Source organism: Rousettus aegyptiacus, unplaced genomic scaffold, assembly GCF_014176215.1.
Source record: "Rousettus aegyptiacus isolate mRouAeg1 unplaced genomic scaffold, mRouAeg1.p scaffold_m13_p_2, whole genome shotgun sequence".
NCBI classification, from domain to species: Eukaryota; Metazoa; Chordata; class Mammalia; order Chiroptera; family Pteropodidae; genus Rousettus; species Rousettus aegyptiacus.
The window spans coordinates 160,436,369-160,460,925 of NW_023416295.1; the positions used below are offsets into that span (position 1 = coordinate 160,436,369).

The 24,557-nt window shown below is 34.1% G+C and overlaps 1 protein-coding gene across 7 annotated transcripts in view; it reads right to left on the reverse strand.

Moving 5' to 3' along the window:
- Positions 1-24,557, reverse strand: part of ANKS1B (ankyrin repeat and sterile alpha motif domain containing 1B) — an 818,845-nt gene that overhangs the window by 373,111 nt on the left and 421,177 nt on the right. For 6 of the 7 annotated variants that reach the window (XM_036237318.1, XM_036237317.1, XM_036237316.1 and 3 more), the window contains 2 exons: positions 12,256-12,845; positions 10,528-10,600 (listed from right to left, as the gene is read on the reverse strand). In XM_036237318.1, coding sequence (XP_036093211.1) covers positions 10,528-10,600; positions 12,256-12,845 — 663 coding nt within the window. Of the gene's footprint in view, positions 1-10,527; positions 10,601-12,255; positions 12,846-24,557 lie in introns of those variants that run through there. The other variant, XM_036237321.1, reaches the window with a different exon arrangement.

Here is a 24,557-nt window from a genome sequence, read left to right on the forward strand (position 1 = left end):
TAAGTGAATCAATGGATAAAGAAAATGTGGTATATACATATAATGGATTATTTAGCCTTCAAAAAAGAAGGAAATTGTTCCTTTACTTTTATGATAAAGGCTCAATGTCACTAGAAGAAGCATTTCATATGTCAGCAACAGTAGGTGGTAAGGTATTTGGTATTATATGTTACACTTCTATTTAAAAGGAATAAGGCTTAGTATTTCACTTACATTTTATGATTATGCACATTTGGTATGATACCAAGATATAGTGGAGTTTTTTAAAGAAATTCATGGTTGATAGGGAATTGTATCAAAATTGATACCAAAATCAATTTGTATATATCTTACATATAAAATTACATCACATACAATTCTGATTATTGTAGAAATTTGATCCACATGTCACACACATATACACACATACAAGCATGCACATATTTTTCAAAACAATGGCTACACAAAGAAAATGTATACAATCTTCGAGAAACATACATAATCAGAGAAATATCATTTATGGTCTGAGCAATACTAAAAGAGGAAAAGAGAACTGGCTGAAAAGCTAAAAGTTGAATTAAAAGAGGCCTCAGAAATTTTTTTCTGTCAAATTAAAACAAATTAAGACTCAAGCAAGGAAAGACTTTAAAAGACTACAATAAAGAGAACAGTCCTCCCTCAGGATTTCTAGGCATCTCAAAGTCAAACAGAAAACAGCTTTTCTTTTATAGGTTGGGGTAGGCAGGGCTAGCAGGAACTTTGAGGGGAAATGGAACAAGCAGGTGGAGCTCAGCAGACAGCAAGAACAGGGTGATAAACCAGGAAATGTTTCTCTCTGTGGTCAGCTGACTCAAAATGAATCGTTAAGGAGGGAAGATGTTCTGTCTTTTAATAATTGCTCAGATTTGGGATAAGCCAAGTTCAGGAAGCCCTGGAGAAGGAGATGCCTGACTACAGTTTAGTTAAGCCAAGTCAGTGGGTAAAAAAAGGACAATTATGAGCATTTGATCAGTGCCTGCAATCTAATGAAAAGTATACATTATTGAAATGCTACTTTTTTTTTTGCCATAAAAATTCTTATAAGGAAGTTAGTGGATTCAAGAAGGTGGCAAAGTATAGTAGCCCCCCCTGATTCACAGTTTCACTTTCCACAGTTCAGTTACTTGTGGTCCAAAAACATTAAATGCAAAATTCCAGGAATAAACAATTCATAAAGTTTAAATTGTGCACTGTTTTGAGTATCATGATGAAATCTCATCTCATCTTGCTTTGTCCCACCCAGGATGTGAATCATCCATTAGTCCAGCTTCTCCACACTATGTAGGTTATCACTTTGCAACCATCTTGGTTATCAGATCAACTGTCATGATATCGAAGTGCTTGAGTTCAAATAACCCTTATTTTATTTAATAATAGTCCCAACGTGCAAGAGTAGTGATGCTGGCAATTCAGATGTGCCAAAGAGAAGCAGTAAAGTATTTCCTTTAAGTGAAAAGGTAAAAGTCCTTGACTTAATGAAAAAAGAAAAATAATCACATGCTGAGGTTGCTAAGATCAAATAAGAACGAATCTTCCTTCTGTGAAATTGTGAAGAAGGAAAAAGAAGTTTTTGCTATTGTGCCACAAGCTGCAAAAGTTACAGCCACAGTGTATGATAAGTACTTAGTTGAAATGGGAAAGACATTAAATTTGTGAGTGGAAGATATGAACAGAAAATTTGTTCCGACTGACAGCATCATGTTGTGTTGGCAAGCAATGAGCCTATGCAAAGACTTCAGCAAGTGATCCCCTGAAATGAGTGACCACACTTGTGTAACTTTTATTACAGTATATTCTTATAATTGTTCTATTTTATTATTAGTTATTGTTAACCTCTTACTGTGGCTAATTTAAAAATTAAACTTTCTCATAGATATGTATGCATAGAAAAAAGAGTATATATAAGGGTTAGTACTATCTGAGGTTTCAGGCATCTATTGGGGGTTGTGGAGTGTATTCTCCGTGGAAAAGGGAGGGACTACTGTATCAGAAATTCTGCATTTATTTCCATTCACATCACTAAAGTGCACATGATTTCAGTTAGTTATTTAAGTCTCTGACAAATTCGCAAAGATAAGATTTATTAAGAGAGCTGAGATGCTTAGGAGAAAGTCAGTTTTGCCCATAAACAAAGAATGCATCCACATCTTATAGACATATATCAATTAAATTGTGCATTTATTACATTAATATATTTGAAAGGCATTGTAAAATGAGAATCTGGCAACATTCCTAGAAGAACCTAGTTGAAATACACATCCTTGAGATTTATTGGTCATTTGTCCTAAAGAAATTAAGAAGTGAAACGCTTTAAAGAAGGACATTCTGCCAAAGCGTAACCCATGCAATGAAAGATAAAAGTATGAGTCATAGAATTGTAAAGTTGGAAAGGATCTAGTCCCGCCTTTCTGTTTTCAAGTAAGGAAAATGTGGCTCATTGTGAGGTGGTGTATTCCAAGCTGCACAGCAAGTTCATGAGTGCAATTTTGTTTCATAGGTTTTTGACTTTACTGATTATAAAAACAAAGTAAAGCTATGATTTGCTGTTAAATAAGAAGAATAAGTAGGAGAGAAATGCATACAGTGTGGTCTCACGTTTTTAAAATACATCTATTAATCATCTATCTATCATCTATTAATTGTCTATCTCCCATCCACTTGCGAGTGTATGAAACTGGAGAAGAGTGGAAGTATATACGCCAGGCTAACACTGGCTATTTACAAGATGGATAAAGCAAGGGAAGAAGAAAGAGAATGTAATACGATAGAATTTTGTAAAATGGTATGTGAAAATAAAGATCGCAAAATTCTACCTCTTCAATTCTTAGTAGTACATAGAAATTGAAGGTGCACATAGACAAGAACTAGAAAATTTCGAGAATATGCACACAGACAAGAACATGGACAAAGGAAAAAATCTTTTTGATTAGGGTTATAAATATTTTAAAAATTTACGTAGTTATTTTAAAAGTGTTTGCAGTAACATAAAAAATAAAGTCAAATGAATCTTTTTTTCTGAAACTACTGAAACACACCTATTTTAACTCAAATCTGATAAAAAAGACTCAATTATGTATTCATTAACAGTATTCACTGGGCAAACTTAATTATCAGCACTGATAGTGATATTTTATGTTTCACATATAAATGTTTATATTTATGCGTTTGCATATATGTCTCTATATAAATATATTTGTTGATGAAATTTGCATGTACTTTTTTTCTTGAATGGTGTATACAATGAAAATAAAAGTAACATATACTCATTGTGAAGATTTCAGGAAATTTAGAAGAGCAGAAAATAAAAACAACCGATAATCTTATCCAGAGATATCCACAGTTTATCTTTTGCACCTGTCCTTCCAGATCTTTTTCATTCATGTGTATTCAAAATTGTGATATAAAATTTACTTCATCTACTTTTTTCACTTAGTAATATATTACGGCTATGTTTCTATGGTAATAAATATAAATGCAATGCCATTTTTAATTAGATAGCTAGCATTTCATCAAAGAAAGCTATGGTAATTCATTTTACAAATTTTCTACAAGTGGTCCTTTGGTTTGACTTTATTTTTTAAATGATCATAAATAATGCTGAAATATACATCCTTACAAATGCTTTTGTTTTAATCTTGTTCTGTCAGTTCCCTAAGATACATTCCTATGAGTGATATTGCTGGGTACTATTGATTTTACTTGTTTAAATCATTTCATTCCTAACTTTCTAAGACATTTATACTTCAGAACCAAATATACTAATAGATTAGAAGAAGCCTTTTGTTATCAGAGAACAAAGTATCATAGACACAGCCCATGTGAGCTATTAAGTTTTTCTCATGGGTAAGTGAACCATGTGTATCACTTCATTATTCATTATATTTTGGGGAAAAATCATATCTAAAAGCAGTCATTACAATGATCCATAACTTATGAACATCTATGATCTATATTTCAAATTACTCCTAATTATTTTTAGCTCCCACTCTCTCACCAGTATGAGGTCATTAGTAGTGAACTTTGTAGAATGCACTAATATTTATATAAAAGTCATTCAATTAGAAATTTTAAAGTGTCTATAAAGAAGTCTTTGTGTTTAACTTTATGCTGAATGTTCAGGGGGTATAGTCTATCAAAAATATCATCCATATCATTACAATACCTACATATATTTGAAATAATGAGCTATTATTCATTCTTTGTTTCTTTGGAAATTATTTGAAGAGAAAAATGGATAGAAGAGGAAAAACAAGTCAACAAAGGGAGATATTATATATTATGGTCTATATGTACCAGGAATCTAGCTAACTACTTTCTCTTGTGGTATTTATTTGATCTCCTCAATGATACTGGGGAGAGGTAGGTATTATTTTTTATAGCTGCTTTTTGGATGAAGAAGTGAGGTTTATGTTGATAAAATGATTTTCCCAAGGTCCCACTGCTGGTTTATGTTTATGTAGGGAATATAGACAAAACTATGTCTATGTAAGTAACATCTTTTACCTCAAAAAATAAAGTTTTTAACAATTTGAGCTTCCCAGTGATAGAATATATTGTCTTTGGAAGTAGTGAGTTTATCGTCATGGGAAATATGGAAGCAGGTGTTGATGTTGGTTGATTATACATGAAAGATGTTATGGAAAGTATTCCAGTACAAGTGGAAGAATACTTGCTTATTTCTCTAGGCCTCATCTAGAAGGTTAACTGTTTTGTTGAACTGAAAACAATGTATTAGTTCTAACTATTGATATGTGATAAGCAAATATTAGGCCACAGAAAGATAATCAACTATTTCATACTTAATGAAATCTAATTTCACATATGAATATTCCTTGTAATTTCAAAAAAATCTATATTACGTAGGTTATCCTAGTTGCTAACGACTGTGTTTGTAATAAACGGTGTTAAATAAATTTTAGTGTCTCTTGTGCTAAGAACACAATTGTTTAGTCAATTAAATACTGTCTCTTGATAAAGATTAGTTAACTCATGCTAGCCTGATGATTACTGTATTTCACATTTCTATATAGCTATTCCATTATTAAGGAACTTCTTAGATTTAATCTATCTAAAAAATAACTAAGTCATTCAGTGAAATGTTATATAAAATAATAAGAAAAATAAATCTCCTCTTGATTTAGACAAAATAGTGTGCCTGTGTGCTAACATATTCTACTACCCACCTTCCCCAGTTGGTTCTATTAAAAATAGTGCTGTAAAGAAATAAAAAATAAAAAATAAATTATGCCTATTCCAAAGCATTTCACAGAAAGGCTTTTATGTGCAACTTAACAATTCATGAGAAAAAAGAATATTATAGGAGGCAAGGAAAAATCTTCCTCTGAAAATAAGTGAAACCCAGGTCATTTTTAACATATGTGCATTCATTTTTAGGAGGTAGAAGATATTCAGAACTGTGATTCATTTAAATATATGACCATGTGGTCTGTGCTTTAGGGTTTGAGGTAAAGCCTTCTATACCAATAGCTAGGCTTTGCTAAGAGGTGGTGGTTGGTTCTACACATAAATACCCTCAGATGGCTCCCTTTAGTGAACAAAAGAGAAAAAAGCAAAGAGCTGGCTTCTGTTGCTCTGTGTAGGCAGCATATTTTATTGAAAGGAGTATAGACTTCAGGAAGAAGAAAATCTACATTTGAAACAGTTGACTTCGATAAGTTACTTAACTTTTTTGAGCCTTTCTTCATCTATAAAGTAGGTATAATAACACCTCACTAAGTTATTTTGAGAATTGAATGCAAAATGTTCACAGGAGTAAATTGCAAAGCATCTGACACAGACTAAGAATGGAAAACATTTCAGCTTCTTTCCTTTTTGTCACTTCTCTAATAGAGTAACTCTAGGAAATTGTAAATACATTTTTTTAAAAGTGTTCTCCTAGAGTTTGAGGAATGATATTCCCATCAGCAATCTCAGCAGGAGGACAGCTATCAGCTCAATCAATGGCCAAGTACCCCCTGTTGCAGATCTAGAGCAGTATGAGCAAATATCAGAGGCAGCCAAGACATCAAGGAGACGCAACCGGAGCTGTGGAGATGTCTTCCCTAGCCACCCGGAAAGAGCCCTTCTCTGGGGTAAGGGCTATCCGTATGAGCTCTCTCTGTTGGTGCAGACCAAGGAGAAGGTAGGGCTCAGACAAGGAGAAGAGAGAACAATTACTCTGCCTTAGTGAGTTCCTAAATTCCTAGAATCTCTTCATAGAGGTTCTCTACGGCTACGAGGACCTCTGAACTATAATCTGGCTCTCAGACTCTTGGAGGAAGAAGGGCAAATGCCTAGAAAGTGAGGCTGTTAATGTTAGCTACTGTCTTCAAGGCGATGCATTTTCCAACAAATGGCTTCAGAATTACGCTTTATCCAAATCAGACAGTGTAGCCTATGATAAAATCCTTTACAAATTCATTTTAATAGTTTTAATTTATAATTAAAATTTAGCTGGAATTCATATATTGGAGAAAGTAGGTTTTTAAAAGACTCTAGAATATTTCTCTTTGAATACAGTTTAACCTTAAATATAAGAAAAAAAATCCCAGCCTTAAAAAATACCTTTTAACTAAATACTATTTTTTTTTAATATTCATGTATTAGAGATCGATCTAACACAGACTAAACACCAGAAGTCATGTTATGTAACATGAGATTTTTAAAGCCTGTTTAGAAATAAGAGGGTGTTTATAATATTATCTGCCGCCCCTGCATTGGAAAGCCTGGGTACTTGATTACTCTGTGTATTTGCTGTTGTGTAATGATAAGCAGATTCTTAGGAACTGATTATTGACTCTACTTTACTCGAGTGATCCTCAATTTCAACAAGAAGATCATCAAACTGATTCTTAGAAAGTGTGACAAATTGAAGTAATTTCAATGAACATAGTAAATTTTCTAACTTGAAAGTGCTTCCTTGTGATACAAGGACAATGGTTAAGAAATAAAACTTCAAGAAAGGCTCCACGTGAAAACAATGTAGAATATGAGTAGTTATCTCTTGACTACAATTTTACTGATCAAAAAAAAAAAGCAAGATTTCCCAAGTATTTTCCTGTGTGGCATATATTCTAATTGGAAAGATAATCGTGCATGTTGGATAAGAAGCAAGAATATTTTCATTGATTGATCACCTGTTACATTCTAGGCTACAGTTGTACAAGTGTATAATTTAATCTTACAGCACTATTATGAGATGATTGTTAAAAATCTGAATAGGTGAGCAAGTTGACATCGAAGTGATCACTAAGCTAAGCGGGGATTTCGAGCCAAGTCCACATAACTTCAGAACCTGAACACTGAAAAAAATCCTATACACTGAAGTACATAATGATGTAGAATGTACTATCATATCACATATCCAGCATCATAAAAAAAAAAAAGATATTCTACATAACATGAGGTATTTGATGCAATCGAATCCTATTGCCAATGTTGTTTTGTTTGGCATTTAAATCTGACTTCAAGTGGGAAAACAGAAGTTATGCTTATGAAAATTATGTGTTAATAATTAGTCTATCTTAGTCCTGGATAGTTGAGGTTGCTGGATTAGTTTTAAGCTACTATGTAATTGCTGAGGAAATTTTTTTTAAAAAGGACGTAGTTTTTATGAGTGGAACTAGTTATATGTTTCATAGAGACTGTTCAAATTTTGAGCTGGTTCATATTTGTAGAAATGAAGATGAGAATGTCCCAAATCCCTTCTTGGTCTAATAGATGTTTTATTTATGAAATTTACGAAATTGCAAAGGTACAGATGGGGGAAAGAGCAAACAAAAATATTTAAACAAAATGGATTTAATGTTGACCCTTGATCCTTCATGTATCTCCATTGTTTATGATTTTATTCTCTTAATCATCTGAGGTTTTTGGAACAAATGTAATACATATAAAACTATGTAGCTCTGTTAAAGCCAGGCAAAGTTCTTGGCTCAATGGCCTTCCAAATCAAAATTCTAGACACTTTCCACGTGTACTGGGTAAAGCAGTATTTCCTCTCGCTCATACTAAATCTACCTCCTGTGAATTTCATTGCACATCTCTTCCTCATTGTTAAGCAAAAAGAGGATACTCAGATTTCAGAAAAATAATTTATACCATTTAAATCAATTGACGTACCACACTGCCAGGGAATGTAGCAAATTTAACACAAAGACTAAGAGACTAGCTGATATAAAGTTCTTTTAAAATGGGGTAATATATGTTTATCTTGATGTGTCCACAGTGTCAAACACGATGTCTCCCTCACGATAAGGCAAGCAGAGAGCTGAAATATAATACACACATCTACATGTATCAGACTCTACATATACACCATTGTACATGTCTCTACCATGATCCTTTATTAATATACCCATTTCTATTGATAAGGAAACTGAATGAATTGCCTAAGATCGTGCAGCTGGTAAATAGCGGAGCTAAGATTTGAATTCACATCAGTCTGACTTTTAATTTCACCATGTAATTTTCCGACCACATTTGTGGAATGTCATCTTCATGGAGTTATCACCTCTCTAGTTCTATCCAGCCTCTAGAGGGAAAAGCCTGTAGCTCAGTAAAGTTATAATTCACAAGTGGCCTAATGGCCAATAGGAATGCCACATGTTATAGTCAATCACTTAGTGTATGATTCCTGTGTAATTAAGAGGTGAAAATTAAGGGGCATACAGTAACAGGCTTTGTTAATAGTAATGATGCTTTGGGGACTGGGTCTTTACTCTCATTTTCATTTTCATTATCACTGTAGAAAAACAGTAAATAAAGACAGTGTATAGGATAGCAGCATGAGAGGCAGAAAGAGGAGAATTAGGGGATGGTAATCTGTGGATTTGTTTACTATTGAAATGCCCTTTGAAGGTAGCTTTGCCTGAGTGGCACTTTTAACACTGACCCTTATTTTCATTATCATCATGTTTATAACATTTTTGTAATGTAATTTTATGGTACTGTTTGAAGAATTTTAGAATGTTAATGCTCAATGCCACCTAAGTCTTCCAACAGGGAAGCATTGGGTCTCTGAACATTCTCGGTACCAGGGAATTTACTATTGACAAGAAAATAAACTCTAACCTTTATATCAATCAAAAATCTGCATTCCAATAGCTATCCTGAAATTATTCTGTAAGCATGTCTGAAAGAAGTATGTGGCAACATATGTTCCTAAGCTAGTTCCTTGGAGACTGGAAAAGTCTTCAAAGTACATCAGCATTTTTAGATATGACATCTGGTGACCCATGCTATCACAGCTAATATATTTGTGTCACTAAATTTAGGCACATAATTTTGGTACTTTTTCATAATTTTTCAGTTTTTAACATTTAAAACAAACTTGCATTTCATAAAAAAAATGTTTAAACTTTAAAAAGAATTATCACTTAATTAACATGGAGCCCAGCCATACTACAATCATTTGTTTTTACTTGTCCCAGCACATGAGAAATGAGTGAGGTGCTCTATAAGGGTCTCATTTAGACCTTCGTATTTCATTTAGAGACCACACCTCAGATTTTGATGTCACTTCTTATCCACACAGGTCAAGTGTACCCCAAGAGAGCCATTCTCCAGCTTACCTGGACTGAAGAGTCACTTTGAGCGCTTTTTAAAAAGCCTTGGGGACTAGTCCAAGTGCTACAAAGTCCCATGACTGTTTGCCCAATGATATATTTAGGCTTCTCTCATACAGATCTCAATCTTGTTATCTCTACAGAAATAGCATCTATTACTGCTAACTTAGACATAAGTTGTTCTGGGAGCTTAGAAATCACCTGTCTGAACTCCAGATTCAATAAATCTATTTAATATACAGTTATACCTCTAGTTAGGGCAGGGTAGAAATGGAGTCAAGTCTTTTGACTCTTTCCAGAATAGAATTCTTTAGTATGACTATTACTGCTATTTTTATGTTTAGCGATCTGGTATTTGACATTATCCTTCAGCATTATGCAAGAAGTCTTTAAAGAAAGTTTTGAATAGCCTTCTGCTTTAAGCCTTAATTGTAGAGAAGAAAACAATACTTTGAAAGGGTAATATATTAAATAGTGATTGCAAAACTGACTATTTGTGAGACACTCTGCTAGTTATTCTGGGATATATAAAGATGAATAACACATAGTTTTTGCCATGCTGGAGCTTACAACTTAGAAGTTGTTAATTACTTTGGCCAGCATAAATGGGATATTTCACTGAATGAGAAATAATGGTGTATTAAGCCAGATTCAACACCACTTTGAAGTGCTTCATAATTAGTTCTACATAAAGTTGAGACTCTATTAATGTTAACTGGCATAGTAAAATAGAGGTACATGGGGGGAAAAAATCCCTCAATATGCTAAATTGATATACTTAATTGATGTTGTTTAGGGATCATGGTTGTTTGATATGAATGGAAGGAAATCATTTATACTTGTTGTCATTATGATAAAACATGAAATTATCTAAAGACTCCTATCATCTAGTTAGTTCTTGAGCACATTTATTCATTACAATATAGAGGAGAGGTTTCCTTACTTGTAGTCCCACCATTCATTTCTTCAAGTTCACTGTTAATTCCAACATCTATGGAACTCATTATTTTGTCAATCTGTGAGAAGCAAAAACCATATAAATGAATTATTACATTCACTTTTAGCGCTAACTTTTAAAATAACTTTTAAATGTCAATAGCATATATTTTTGATATTATTACCACTACAATACAGTTAAGAGACTGACAAAGAAAGGTTTAAGGGAAACAGACATCTTTTGATTTGCTTTTAAAAATATAAATAGTGTTTCCCTTTCTTAAACTTGCAAAATCAACTTGCTTTTACTCTACATTTTCTAAAATGAACTTTGTTTGGACCTATGTGGGTCAGTAAGTTAGGAATTGTGTATTCTTTAAACTCAGAAGGGGGAAAGAAATGAGAGTAAGTTCATGTGATGATTTCTGTCCTCTAGAGTATGCATCTCATCTGACTGGTCAAGGGGTGGTTTTCAGTTTGTGGGCTTGGCCATTGGAATCAAGTTCTTACTACATGGTTTGACCAGCCATAAGGGGATTTGTAGCATAGACTCACAAGAATGCAGGCATAGAAACAACTTAATTTTAAGAGATAAATTAAATATTAATTAATCCCGCCTCATTCCAAAAAAGATTTTCAGATGTTATTCACAGAGTTGATAGATATAAGAAATGGATAGACTCAAACAAACTATCAGTCTGGTAGTATGAAATTTATAGGAAGAAATGACTGTCTAAGCTTTAGCCATTTATGGTTTAATCCCCCTCCTTATTATCCTAGCAACCCTAGTAAGACAGTAGGCTTTAGAAAGAACAGTGAGCATTACATAAATGTCTTATTTTTTCACCCTGAAACAGATGCAGAGATTGAGTGATTTTTCCCAAACAGCTCAGTTCAGAATGTCAATATCAGAACCATTCCTATTTCTAGTTCTCAGAATATTATAGTGACCTATTGTGTTTCAAAACCCAATCCAAATGGCACGGTCTTTTAAGAGACAAAATGTGACACGTTAGAATGAAATGTCAAGGAAGAGTGTGGTCCATTCTTTGAAGAAATTCAAGAAAAAACAAGAAACATTATTATTTTATGATGTAGTTCTCCTTAGGGACAAAGGGTGATATTTCATAACCTCACAAGGGCACATACCCTCTGAGTAATTCTCTGAAATTAAAGACTGTCTTTAGGTAGAGCTTAAATTGGTGATACTCAACCCCAGCACATTTTTCTTTAATGTCTCTCCGATAGTCATAAGAGAGAAATATTAAGTAATTTGTGTTTATTGTAAGATTATAAGATCTTATGAAAATATAAGGTACTTTAAAGCAGGAAGACAATCTAATGAAGAGTTTAGAGAGTAGCAAAATGATACAGGACAGCAAAAATACAAAGATTTTTCTCAATTTGTCAGCTGCAGCGTTTGGAAGGACACGATGTGAACATTCTCCTGCACCTCATAGCTAGTTATTACTTCTGCTTTATGTCAATTTCTATGGAGACAATAGATTTTCCCACATGTGCAGAACTATGTTTGTTTTTACATTCCCTGTGAAATTATTATGTATCACCCCTAGAACCTTTTCCTTCCACTTGGAGCTGTATGTGTTCATTAATTTATTTTTTAAATTAATTAATTAATTAATTAATTTGCCTCTAAAAGACTTAAAAAGCTGAAAATCCTTCCTGCAAACCTCTTTTAACTCCAACCCCTCATATAAAGAAGAGCAAGTCTTACTTCTTCCCATTCAGAAGTGAAGGATGGTGTTCTTTCAGAATTCCCTTTAGAACTGTGTTCAGCAGTTGAAGATTCACTCCAGTTAACTCTTGATGCTTTCTCATTCGAAGGGTAGGCAATGAGATCAGAATCTGATTTAGACACATTTTTTGATAAATGCATGTCAATCAGAGCTTTTGGCAATGACCTTATTCTCCCCAAGGTACAGGCTCTCTCCACACATCTCCCCGTGTTCACGATCCACTGGTCCCCATTTCGGGATCCACTCCTAGTTGCTCTTGTGCCAACAATGGTATGGTTTTCGAGTTGATTGCTTTTTTTGTGAAAAATTGTTCTACTGACCACTTTGGGTTTAATTTTCTTTACCGAAGGTTCTGAGTTATTTTCTATTGGAGACTGCTTGAAAGGCAAAGGGCTATTTGCCAAACTGACTTCATCTTGTCCTTCTTCACGTTCATCTCTTTTCCCATAGAGATGAAATGGATTTTCAGGGGACTCACAGGCTGGAGACGATCCATGGAGAAGGCCTGCAAATTGCCCAGCATCATATTCTTTTGGGGGATCATTGTCCTCCTGTTGAGAGAGGTCATCTGCAAAAGAGAGGAAGGACATTGGGATGCTTGTTTATACAGGAATCCGAAAGCCCCGATACAATAGCAGTGCCCTTTAGAACTTGCGTAATAGCCAGACATTTGATTTATTGCTACGCAGTGATTTATTGATACACAGTGCTATGTATAAAATACGTGTGAGTGTGTGTGTGCGTATGTGTACGTGTGTGTGTGTGTGAGAGAGAGAGAGAGAGAGAGAGAGAGAGAGAGAGAGAGAGAGAGAGGGAAAGAGGGAGGGAGGGAGAGAACATGAGAGTGTGCTTGCAAGCAAATAGGATCTTCTTGATACACCTTAGGGTGTATTTCAGAGGCATGAACTGGGTATTAAATGAGTGATTGTATATCCTTCTCCCTTGTCCCCAGAGAATATGTTTTATATATACAATATAACAAAACTGGACATTCTTAAAGTGAGACACCCATGTCCAAACCCTCCCAGTAAACGAGCCATTGTTCAATAGGACAACAAGCAGGTAAATCGAGGTCATATATAATGATATCCCTCTGCCCTTCTCCCAGCAAATAAATTCACAAAACAAAATCTTGAAAAGTACAATAAGTAAATTTAAGGTTAATAATCTTAATAGTGTTACTTTAAATATAAAATTAAGAATAATTCTACACAGCTTATATAATTTAGACAAATAGGATTTGCCCAGGCTTAACGTAGACAAACAATGCTGTCGATATCACTAAAAAGTGAGACTCTTACAGGAAACTAATGTTAAGCTATTAACATAAAGCTATCTTTTTCTTTTTTCTCTGAAATACCTTAGTTATTTTTGAATTTCTTTAGGTCTTTGATAATGAATGCAGACTAGATACCAAAGAATGATCATTTTTATTGCCTTATATTTTTTATTAAGACAAAATATAAATGTTCTCTGAGATTTAAAATATACCATGCTTTTTTATGACCTAATTTGTCTTCTAAAGATACACTGTGTAAAAACCTGGCCAAAAAACTTAGCAGAGGAAGTCAGTTTACTTTTTGATTGGTCATTTAAATTCACATAGCTAAATATCTACCACAATTAAAAGTTAAATTACCCAATAAGCCTATAACCCAATCTTGTGGAAATAAAATCACATACCGTGTGGCCAATGTAGTAGATAATAATGACAAGTCCAAAGCTGACTTGCTGACTCACACTTTAAAGAAGTTAGTTATTATTACAAATCCAAAGATTTTATAAATTAACAAGTAACATTTAATAAGTATGTGCTATTTACTAGGCACTGAATTAGGGGTTATATTTACATCATTTCATTTGATTCTCATAGTAATCCTGTAAAATAATAATAATCATGATTTTCTGATAGAAAGAGATATAGCCAGAATAATGAATTCACATGTTTACACAAATCAGCAACCACAATGGATATTTGCCAGGAGGATGCTACAGACAAATTGACTTTTTTGTTGAAGTTTGATCCCAGGTCCCTATGTAGTTCCCTACCTTGGAGCTGATAGAAGCAGGTTTGCTCCTGGCTTTGCATATCCCCATACATCACCCTGGGTCCTGGGTCCAAACAGATGATGCCCCCCTGCCCAGACCTATTACAACAGTTTCCTTAGATGAAAGAAGGAAGAGTGATAGGAAGAGAGGTCCAAGAGACAACAATCTAAAAGAGAAACAATTTGCACCTACCCAGCACTACTATAATCATTTGATCTTCCCACAAAACTCTGTCCCTTTCTATCATAGGTATACTACGACCTTGACAAAACTCCACTTTGTCCTCCTCTCACAACAGAGACCCTTCTTGGAGTAGAATAGTGGGTAGAGAGTGAGGCAAGGCAGCTTTGAATTCTTTCTAAAGGTTAGAATTTATGGCCTATTCTATCCATTGCTTTAGAAATCAAAATTGACACACAAATTAAGTTGCTGTAGTTTCCCTAGCTAATAAGTGGTTAAGCCGAGATTCAAACTAAGGTCTATCAGATTCCCATACCTACCAGTGTGGAAAACATATCACTATTAAGATAAAAGAATAATGTAGGGCTCAAGGAAGAATAAGCAAGCCCTTTGTGAGGATGGACTTGTTTCTCCTGTTTATGACTGTGTCTGGAATTTGGGATAAGTGGACTAAAAGCATTTTTTCCCCCTGCTTTGTAGAAGTAAGCTAATGCTAAGAGTAAATGAAACCTGGCATTCTGTTTGAATTTATTTTCTCTTTTCCTAGGCTACTTGGCTCCTGCACAGTGCTTTACAACTATAAGCAGGTTGGTATGGAATGACAGTAATGGGTACACAATGTAAAAGGAAGGAGATATTCTGAAATAAGAAAGTTTAGAACTTTATTTTGAAAGTTGAGGACAAGGCTAAAGAGTTCGAGTTTGAAAGGAAAATTGAAAAGAATCAGCCTATTATGAGAAAAAGATTATGTAAATATCAGTCAAGAGGTTTCTGACCATGCTCACAATAATGAGTTCGAAGGGCATAATACTAAAGTTTTCTGTGAATATTATTATTAATTTATCAACCCGTCTGTAGTTTGATCAAAATGACTATAATCACAACTCCAGAATGCTTTATACTGTCCAAGTCCTCAAGTCACAAGCAGTGGCTTCCTTAAGTAAAAGAGAATTTAGTTAGCTTATGAGATCAATCTTTTGAAGAATAGTTTTTAGCATCATGACAGTTGGTAATATTTTTGCTAAGAAATATGAAAAGACAAATATTATTTATTTATTTATTTCTGTGACCAAACTCCAAGGATTACTTACTCAAGTCAAACACAAGGAGAAGTTGATATGAAATCTCCTGAAATGCCTGTTTGATTGCAGTTATGGCCCTCTATCCATTTCCCTCATAGAACTGTGGGTATGATAATGTGCCTTGCTTTGGCCAATAGGACAATAGCAAACATGATATAGGCAGAGACTGGAAAAGCTCTTATGCATTGGGTATAATAGCTTTTCTAGTCTTTGTCCATAAAAGAGGAAATAATTGGTTTCCAGTTTGGTTTCCATTTGACAGACAATGTATTTTGTCAGTTTGGTTTCATTTTCCATTGATGGAAGTTCTCCTAGTACTCCTATTTTTATATTATATAAATCTTAGCCCTCATAATGGTTTTTATGGCAATGAGGAGATGTGGTAGTATTAAAATATGGGTAATAACAACAACGTATAAAACCAAATTGCAAAGCAACATGTAAAGCCAGATTGTATGCCCTGCTAAAAAATTATAACTTATCTGTGTTTGCAAATCCTTCCATGAGCTCAATCATACTTCCCACCTGTCAAAACCAAAAGTTTACCAAGCTACGGCAAAGATGAGCGGTGGCTGCTAATTCACAACAGTCTTCCAGAGGATTAATTATTACTTCTTTAGTTGGAAACTGCTACCTTGTTAGATAAAGGAAGAATTTTAGTGAAAAAGAAAAAAGTGCAATGCTGAATGAGACGAATCAATAAGCAACCCCCTTCCCCAAAAACAAAACAAAACAAAATGTAAAAACCCCAAAACTATGAACAAAAATCTTCAAAGACAATGTATTTTCTTTTTTCTCAATAAAGTCTTAAATTTTGTTATTATTTTTTTCATGTTTTATTATTATTTTTTAATGTCCCTCTTTTATTTTTTGTTATTTTATCTTTTACAGCAAATTGCCTAACAGCCAATTAGTTATACAGTAAACATTCCTGCAGCAAAGATTTAATTTGAAACTATAGGACATGCTTCTACATATGTGAGCGAGGCCATCCAGGACCATCTAACCCTAGGCCAATCAGCCTACTGACAACAGATGCTTGAGATGCTTGAGAAAGCCCAGCCCAGATCAGCTGAGGCTGGCACAGACCTGATGAAAACACCCACCGGAATCATGAGCTAAACGAATGGCTGTTATTTTAAGCCATTAAGTTTTGGGGTACTTTGATACATAGCAATTGATAACTGATTCAGTCTGTATGCCTAATTTTAAAGAAGAATTAATACATTTTTTCAAAATAAATGCTAGCAATGTTTGTATTTTCACATCTGGAAATGACGATTGTAATAGTATATACCTATAAGTGCTGTGAAGACTGAATGAAATAGCAGAAGTAAGTATCTAGAACAATGCTTGTTAAATATATGTTTCTATTATTACAACAATAATTTTTAACCTAGAGGGTTTTGTTTCTACAAAGAAATGCTGTAGTAATTGACTGTATTAGGCATTCAATGCAGATTGTTATTTTGACATGGTAAATACATGGGATTTACTTCTTTGTTTCTGCTTATATTTTTAAAAGTATATTTTGGAAAGAATTTCTACTTTTTTTTTTTTTACTATTTAGATAAAAATGAGGAAAAGTGTATAGATTATACTGTTTTCATAACTTACTTAATTTCACACTTCTCTTTTGATAAGTGTATAATTCATGCCAAAGTACAGAACTAAATATGTGTGAATTCCAGTTTGATAGTTATTCAAAATGTCATTATCATTTCAAAGAAACGTCAAAGTATCCAATAGCAAGTAGTTCAATCTCTTTCTACTTAGCTTTGCCTCTAATCTTTATCACTCATATAAATACCTGAATAACAATAAAACCCAAAAATTCCAGGTTAAGATGAAAACAAACTATGAAGAACAAGTAATTTCTTCTATTACAGATGATAGCTTTTGTCTATTGGGTTATTGCATTCCCCTTTAGAAAAAAACAATTCTCCATTTTCAGATATTAGTAGAAATTCTAAATTCATTTCACAAATATGAATAAAATGCCTTCTTTGTACTAGGCACTGTCCTAGATGCCAGTTTCAGCAGAGCCACAGCGATATCCTGCCCTCAGGGTGACGACTTTCCAGTGAAGGAAACAACTGCAGGCCAATCAAACGCAGTCTAACTTCTGATGATGGTAAGTTCTATAAGGAGGATAAAGCTAAGTAATGAGATACAAATTGTTATTGCGGGCAGAGGGAAGAAGGTATTAATGCCCCAGAGGCTATTCTGTAGGCCAGTGTAGTCACAATATAGGGGTGAGAGGTAGGGGTTAGCCTTTTGGTTGTGTTGTCCTTCAGCTGATTGGAAGGGGTCCACCCACATTAGGAAGGGTAATTAGCTTTACCAAGTCTCCCAAAGTAAATGTTAATCTCATCCAAAAACAGCCTCATAGAAACACCTAGAATAATATTTGACCGAATATCTGGGTACCTCATGGCCCAGTTAACTTGACACGTAAAATTATCCATCACAGGTGGGTAGCATGGTTGGAGGTGAGGTAAGAGATGTAGGTAAGGGTAGAATTTACATGATCTGATTTACACTTTTCAAAGATCACCTGGTATTTCCGATGCCCGGAACAGGATAATAATAAAGTATTTTAAAAAGCGAATCCCCCCCAAGTGCCTTCATAAAAAACAATACATATGAAGGTGAAGGAATAAAATGAGCTCATGATAGCAAAACAACAGCAACGGCAACAGCAAACCCAGCCTATGGGTGAAACCGTCAATAAACCGGTTATCAAGGGATCTTGTGGCAGCAGCAGGATCTGGAACCAGATTAACAGCTGTGTAGCTTCAGTGGTGGGGGAAAAAAAAAAAAAGGAAATTTGATGGAGCCTACAGCCATGGAACCCAGAAACTGCCATCAGAATGACTTCTAAATGGAGAGGGCCTGGCATTAGCAGAATACTGAGAACAGCCAGCAGAACTTGAAAAGAAAAAACTCCTGCAAAAAGACAAAGGGAAGTAGCTTAAGTCCTTGGGAATCTCAGAAATTCCTAATAAATACATGCTTTTAGTAGGCTGGAGACTCACTCTGAAGAGAACCTTCAGGAGCCAAATCAAAATTGAACAGGGTGAAAACACCAGCGCTCTTGGGGAGAAAAACATTTCATATCAGGGGAAAGTGGGAGTTGAATGGAAGGCAGAAGGTCCAGAGGTGGGGTGAGAAAGATATTTGCGTGCGGAGGAGGTAGCCATGGATATATAAAAAAAATTGGTTACTTACAGAGAAGTTGATCAAATAAGCAATTATATTACATTATTTGCTGTAATAATAGTAAAATATAATGTTCAAATGTGAGAGCACTACTTTGGAAGGCAAGGCGCATGGAACTCTGGAGAATACTGAGGTTAACAGCGGGAAGCCTTCCTGAGTTAAACAGAGACGAAACCATATTTCTTAATACTTTGTGGCAAGAACAAAAGAAAAAGTCCTTGAGCTGTGAAGCAGGCAAAGCTACTGCGGCTCATGCTGGCTGTCACACAAAACCTTCTGAATAGTCAGGGACATCTCTTCTCATCAAACATGGGAAATGAACAAAAAAGAGATTTTGATAGAATAGCATTTAAAGACACTGCAAGAAAAAGATATGAAAATGAATGTTTAACAGCTACAAACAGTAAACAAACTAAAAAATATGACCCCAAAGAATTCAAAAGCTGTAACCTAAAATTTTGAATTATTTAAAAGAAATTAAGAAAAACGATCCAGGTTCTGAAAGAACAACCTAAACCATAAGTGGAGAGCTCAGACATGAGATGACTGGCCATTCTCTGTCCCCTTATACTTTTACTCCTGAGCGGTTCAGTCCTAGGTCATTAGATGGAGAAGAGTGAGATCCACACCTTCAGTGGAGAGTGGGGTTTGAACTGGCCCAAGATGGGAGTTTACAGTGGCCTAGAGTAGGTATCAGAGCCCAAGCATGGTAATGGTAGGGACTATGTTTGTGGACAGCCTAGCATGGCATGTTGGAACCCACACAGGGTTGAGAGGCAAGTAGTCCAGGATGTGAGCCAGAGCCCGGGCAAGGCGAGAAGGGAATCCATGTAGGGGCAGTGGCCTGGCAGAAGGAGTCAGAAACTGAGAAAGCAAGGAAGACATCCCTGCAAACTGGCAGTTTAGCAAGGGAGGTCACAACCAAAGCAGAGCGAGGAAGGTGTCCACGTCCAGAAGGAAGTATTCACACATAAGGTGGCCGGGCATAAGGTGTCAAAGCCCCGTAGGAGAAAGGAGGGTGTCCGTGTGTGGGGTTGGCCTGCTGGAAGCTGCAGAGTCCTCGGCTGTCATGAGGAATCAAATTTTAGGGTGAGAAAGATATTCGATTGTGGAGGAAGTGGCCATGGATAGAAAAAAATTGGTTACTTACACAGAGGTTGATGAAATAAAGAACTATATTAAGCTTAAAGAGAATCACCTTTCTCACTGCTTAAGGAGAGGTTTATAAATATGAAGAGGGAGTAAGTTAGAGTGAACCTTTTGATGCTGACTTAGAATTGGCAATCTCAATGATTTCAAGATAGATGATATAGATGATAAATAGATAGATGATAAAGATAAACACATGTTTGTGTATGTGTGTATATACATACATATATTACTTAACTCTGTCCACTAAGAGGGCCTAGAAAATTGACATCCAATGGCAATAAGTGAAACCCAGATTTTGGCCAGTAAATATATTTCCCACTAAAAGAAACAGGAATCCATTGAGAAATGACTGATATCAGGGCCAGTGCGGGGTAAGTGCAAACTAAGCTTGGAACATCTTGTACCAGAAAGCAAGGAATTGCTCAAAGAATAATGAGGCATGTCAAGAGGATAGAGAAATCAGCTTGAGTGGACTCCAACTGGTAAAACTGAGGACAACTTTAGGAACAAAATAAATAATAACAGTAATGGATTATAATCCATTGAATAAAACAGAAAAACGAGAGCCCATAAAAACATGAATAAATGAATGGTTTAAAAGTTTGATTAAAAATAAGAAGTTTAAATAATTTCAAATCATTTCCCCTGAAATACCTATTAATTACAGAGAAAAGAATTTTTCTATTTCTGTTAGTATTAAAATTTGTTGGCGCAAGTTTGTTCGTAATTTTTTTATCTTTTGAAACTTTTTATATACCTGAATTATATCTCTTCTCATTACAAATATAGTTCATTTGTACAATTTCCCTTTTTTTCTTTACCATTTTTACTAGAAAGTACACTTTTAAGTGTTATAAAATATTCTGCTTCTGACTTTGTATATCAGTTTTCTATTTAATTCATTTCTGTTTTTTTACCATTTTCTGTCTTCTACTTTCCTGTTTCTTCTATCGTTTCTAATAAAATTTCTTGAATTTACATTTAGCTCATTAGTTTTCAACATTTATTCTTTTCTTACTTAGGATCTAAAATTTGACTTGTGCTTTTTTACCATGTTTGATATTTAGTATTTACTTTTTTGCTTAACTAAACATTTTAAAGTTAGAATTATGTTGTCTACAAATGCATTTTTCATGAGTTATTTAGAAATTAATATTTAAATTCACAAATTTATGGGGACAAATATGGGAATCTTTAACTTAATTGAATTGTCAGAAAATGAAAGTATATGAATTTGAGTCTTTGGCATGTGTTGAAATTTGCTTATAGCCAAGTCAAGATCAATTTTTACCAGTTTCATAAGAATAACAAGTATCCTCTAATTGTTGTAAACAAAGTATTCATTTTATTAGATTAAGTTTATTAATTAAGCTGTTAAAATACTCTATTACTTGAGTGAAGTATGTTGAAGTCTCACAGCTTCAGTGGACTTATGATTTTTTCTATGTAGTTCTCTTGAATATATGTATAGTATATGATGTATATCATATATATAGTTTTTAAAAACATATGTTTTTAGAATTTTTGTATTTTCCTGGTGAATTGAACCTTGTACAATTTAACAGTAACTTTCTATATTCAGGTATGCCTTTACTGTTAAAGTCTATTTGGCTTGATATTGATACAGCTTCCTCAGCTTTTGTTGGGTTAATATTTCTCACGTATAACTTCTTTCAGCTTTACGTGTGTGTGTGTGGGGGGGGGGCGCTGTACCCCTTAGCTATAGATGTGTCTATTTTAAAGAGCGTAAGGCTAGAATATTTTTTCCTACTATCTAATAGTCACTTCCTTTTAACTGGTGGGTTTAGCTAATTGATGTTTACTTTGATGATTTACATGTTTAGACTTGGTTCTCCTATTTTACATTTTGATATCTATCTTCAATACTTTAATATTCTTTTTTTTTTTTTTGCCTCTATTCCCTTTTTTGTTTTTTCTTAATTTTTTTTTCTTTTTGGCTTGGAATTTATATAATTTATTTTTATTTTTTAGGTACCTTTAAAATTTTACCATATATTTTTAGTTTAACAATCTAAAGTGGAAGAATACTTTATCCACCCTCTTCCTGAACAATCTGAAATTCAATTCTCTTTCTCTAATAAATAGTGTCGTCAGTGTTTTTATTTTGTTTGTTGGTTTTCCAAATTGGAGTTATTATTTTATTCAGACTATTTTTATTTGAATTTGCGTACATGTTTACCATTTTATTAATTCACTATTCCTTCTTCAGAATGTCCTGAGATCATTTTTCTTCTTGAAGTAACTATTAAGATTTTTCTTTTGGAAAAAGTCTCTTGGTGGTAAATGCTTTCAGTTTTTCAGCTATAAATGTCTTTATATTTTACTTTTATTTATTAAAATGACTACTTTATTATCCATTTTTTAGTAACACTATCTATAGTTATTGGGGACTAACTATGCATTTGTGATTTTTGCTAATACCGACTTACAGTGGTTTGCTTTTCAAGGTGATAACAAATTTATTGTTACCCCATTAGTTGATCTTAATCTACAGAATCTTGTCAACCTGAGCAAAGAGGGTTTCCTCTACAGAAGATTTATATTTACCTTTAGTTTCCCCGAAATTTTGACTTAACCTCCCAACCTTACCCCTGAACCAAGGCACAGTGTACAAATAGCAGTACAATTTCTGACATCTGCACTCAGAGCAACATCGATGCCCTTGTCTTCTAGTCTGGTGTTTCAGAGAGCAAAGGTTGTGAGAGCAGGTGATGTTTCAGAGAACACGTCCTCTTTGGAATATATTCGTTCTCCTGCAGAAAGATCTTTCTGAGCACTTAGTCAGCCAAAATACTTTGTAGTAAAATATTTTTATGGTTAAATTGCACATTCATAAACACTTCAATTTTTAAATAAACCCAGTTAATTAGGACTTGAAAGTTTTTAATATGACTCTTTAAATGATATATACACTGCTAAATAGGTACGGTTAATGATAAATTGCCTGTTATGCATGTTAGTACTTTGTAATGTATGATGCAATATAGAAATCAATAAATTATCTTGAGAATTATGTAAATGAAGAACAAATTAACTGTAAGTATGGACTCAGATAGTACAAATCCTTTTTATATAAGATCCCTCTAAAATGTTTATTTATAAAGAACACAAATGAAATTCATGGAGGAATGGTAATTTTAAAGCATTCTAAGTACTCTATGATATTCAGGAAAAAAGATAATATGCAAATTAATCATTGAGCATGTTTTGTAAAGAGAACAAAAAGCTAAATTTTGATAATTTATACTGTCAACATGTCTCAACAAGCTTTTAAAGAAGCGCTGGGGCTTATAAAAATTTGGGAGAAATGCTACATTTTTCATTTATAATATAAATTACATAAACTTATTATAATTTATATATCTGCTTTGTTTTCCTCGTCATGGAGCTCATGTGCTCTGGTTAGTATGTCCATTTATATCCAAATATGAAGAATGTCTTTTCGGCTCACCTACATGTTGAGATAGAAGTGTGAGTCAAACAAATAATGAGCCACAGAAGCAAGTATACAGAATTTATTTTCCTTAATTCCCCAAGTTCAAAAGTCAATTAAAGTTTCCAAAGATATGTCAAATTAAGTAAATGCAAACTCCCTGGAAAGGAATTTATTTCAAAAATTACAAAGGCTAAGATTCCATACTATGGAAGGAAAACCAACATTTATTATATGCCTTCTATGTCCAAGGTCATTCGATTGCATTTAATCTTCACATAAGTCTCCGAAGTGGGTATTACTGTAGCCCACCTTATTCATGGTTTCACTTTCCAAAGTCAAAAAAAAAAAAAAAGAAAAGAAAATTCCAGAAACAATTCATAAGTCTTAAGTCACACACTGTTCTGAGCAGTGTGATGAAATCTCAGGTTGTTCTGCTCCATCCCACCCAGATCTTGAATCACCCATCTGCCCAGGGTATCGATGTTGTACAAGCTACACACCTCTTAGTCTTTTAGTAGTCACCCTGGTTATCAGCTCCACTATAGTGGTATCACAGTGCTTGTGTTTAAGTAAATCCTTATTTTACTTAATAATGATCCCAGGGTATATGAGTAGTGACGCTGGCAATTTGGACATGCAAGAGAAGCTGTGAAGTGTTTCTTTTAAGTGAAAAGGTGAAAGCTCTTGACATAATAAGAAAAAAATATCATATGCTGAGGTTATTAAGATCTAGGGTAAGAATAAATCATCTATTTGTGAAATTGCTTAATTTATAAATTAAAATTTATCACAGGTATGTATGTATAAGAGAAAACATAGTTTATATAGGGTTTGGTTTCAGGCATCCACTGGGGGTCTTAGAATATATCCCCTGTGAATAAATGGGGCTACTGTATTATAACCTTTAAAATGAAGAAGAATCACATACTTAATAAATACAGGAAAGAGCTAGTATGGCTAGTCCTAGGCCTTGTGCTTATGGCTTACCTCAGAATTTCCTATAGCATCAGCACAATGTGCTGTCCACTAGGGTGTCCTTATATGAATATTACCGGTGTTCAAAACCCTGTTTGAGTCCCTTTTTAGGTATCAGCATTGATTTTGGGTGTATTTTTCTGATTGTACAATTGGCCCAAAA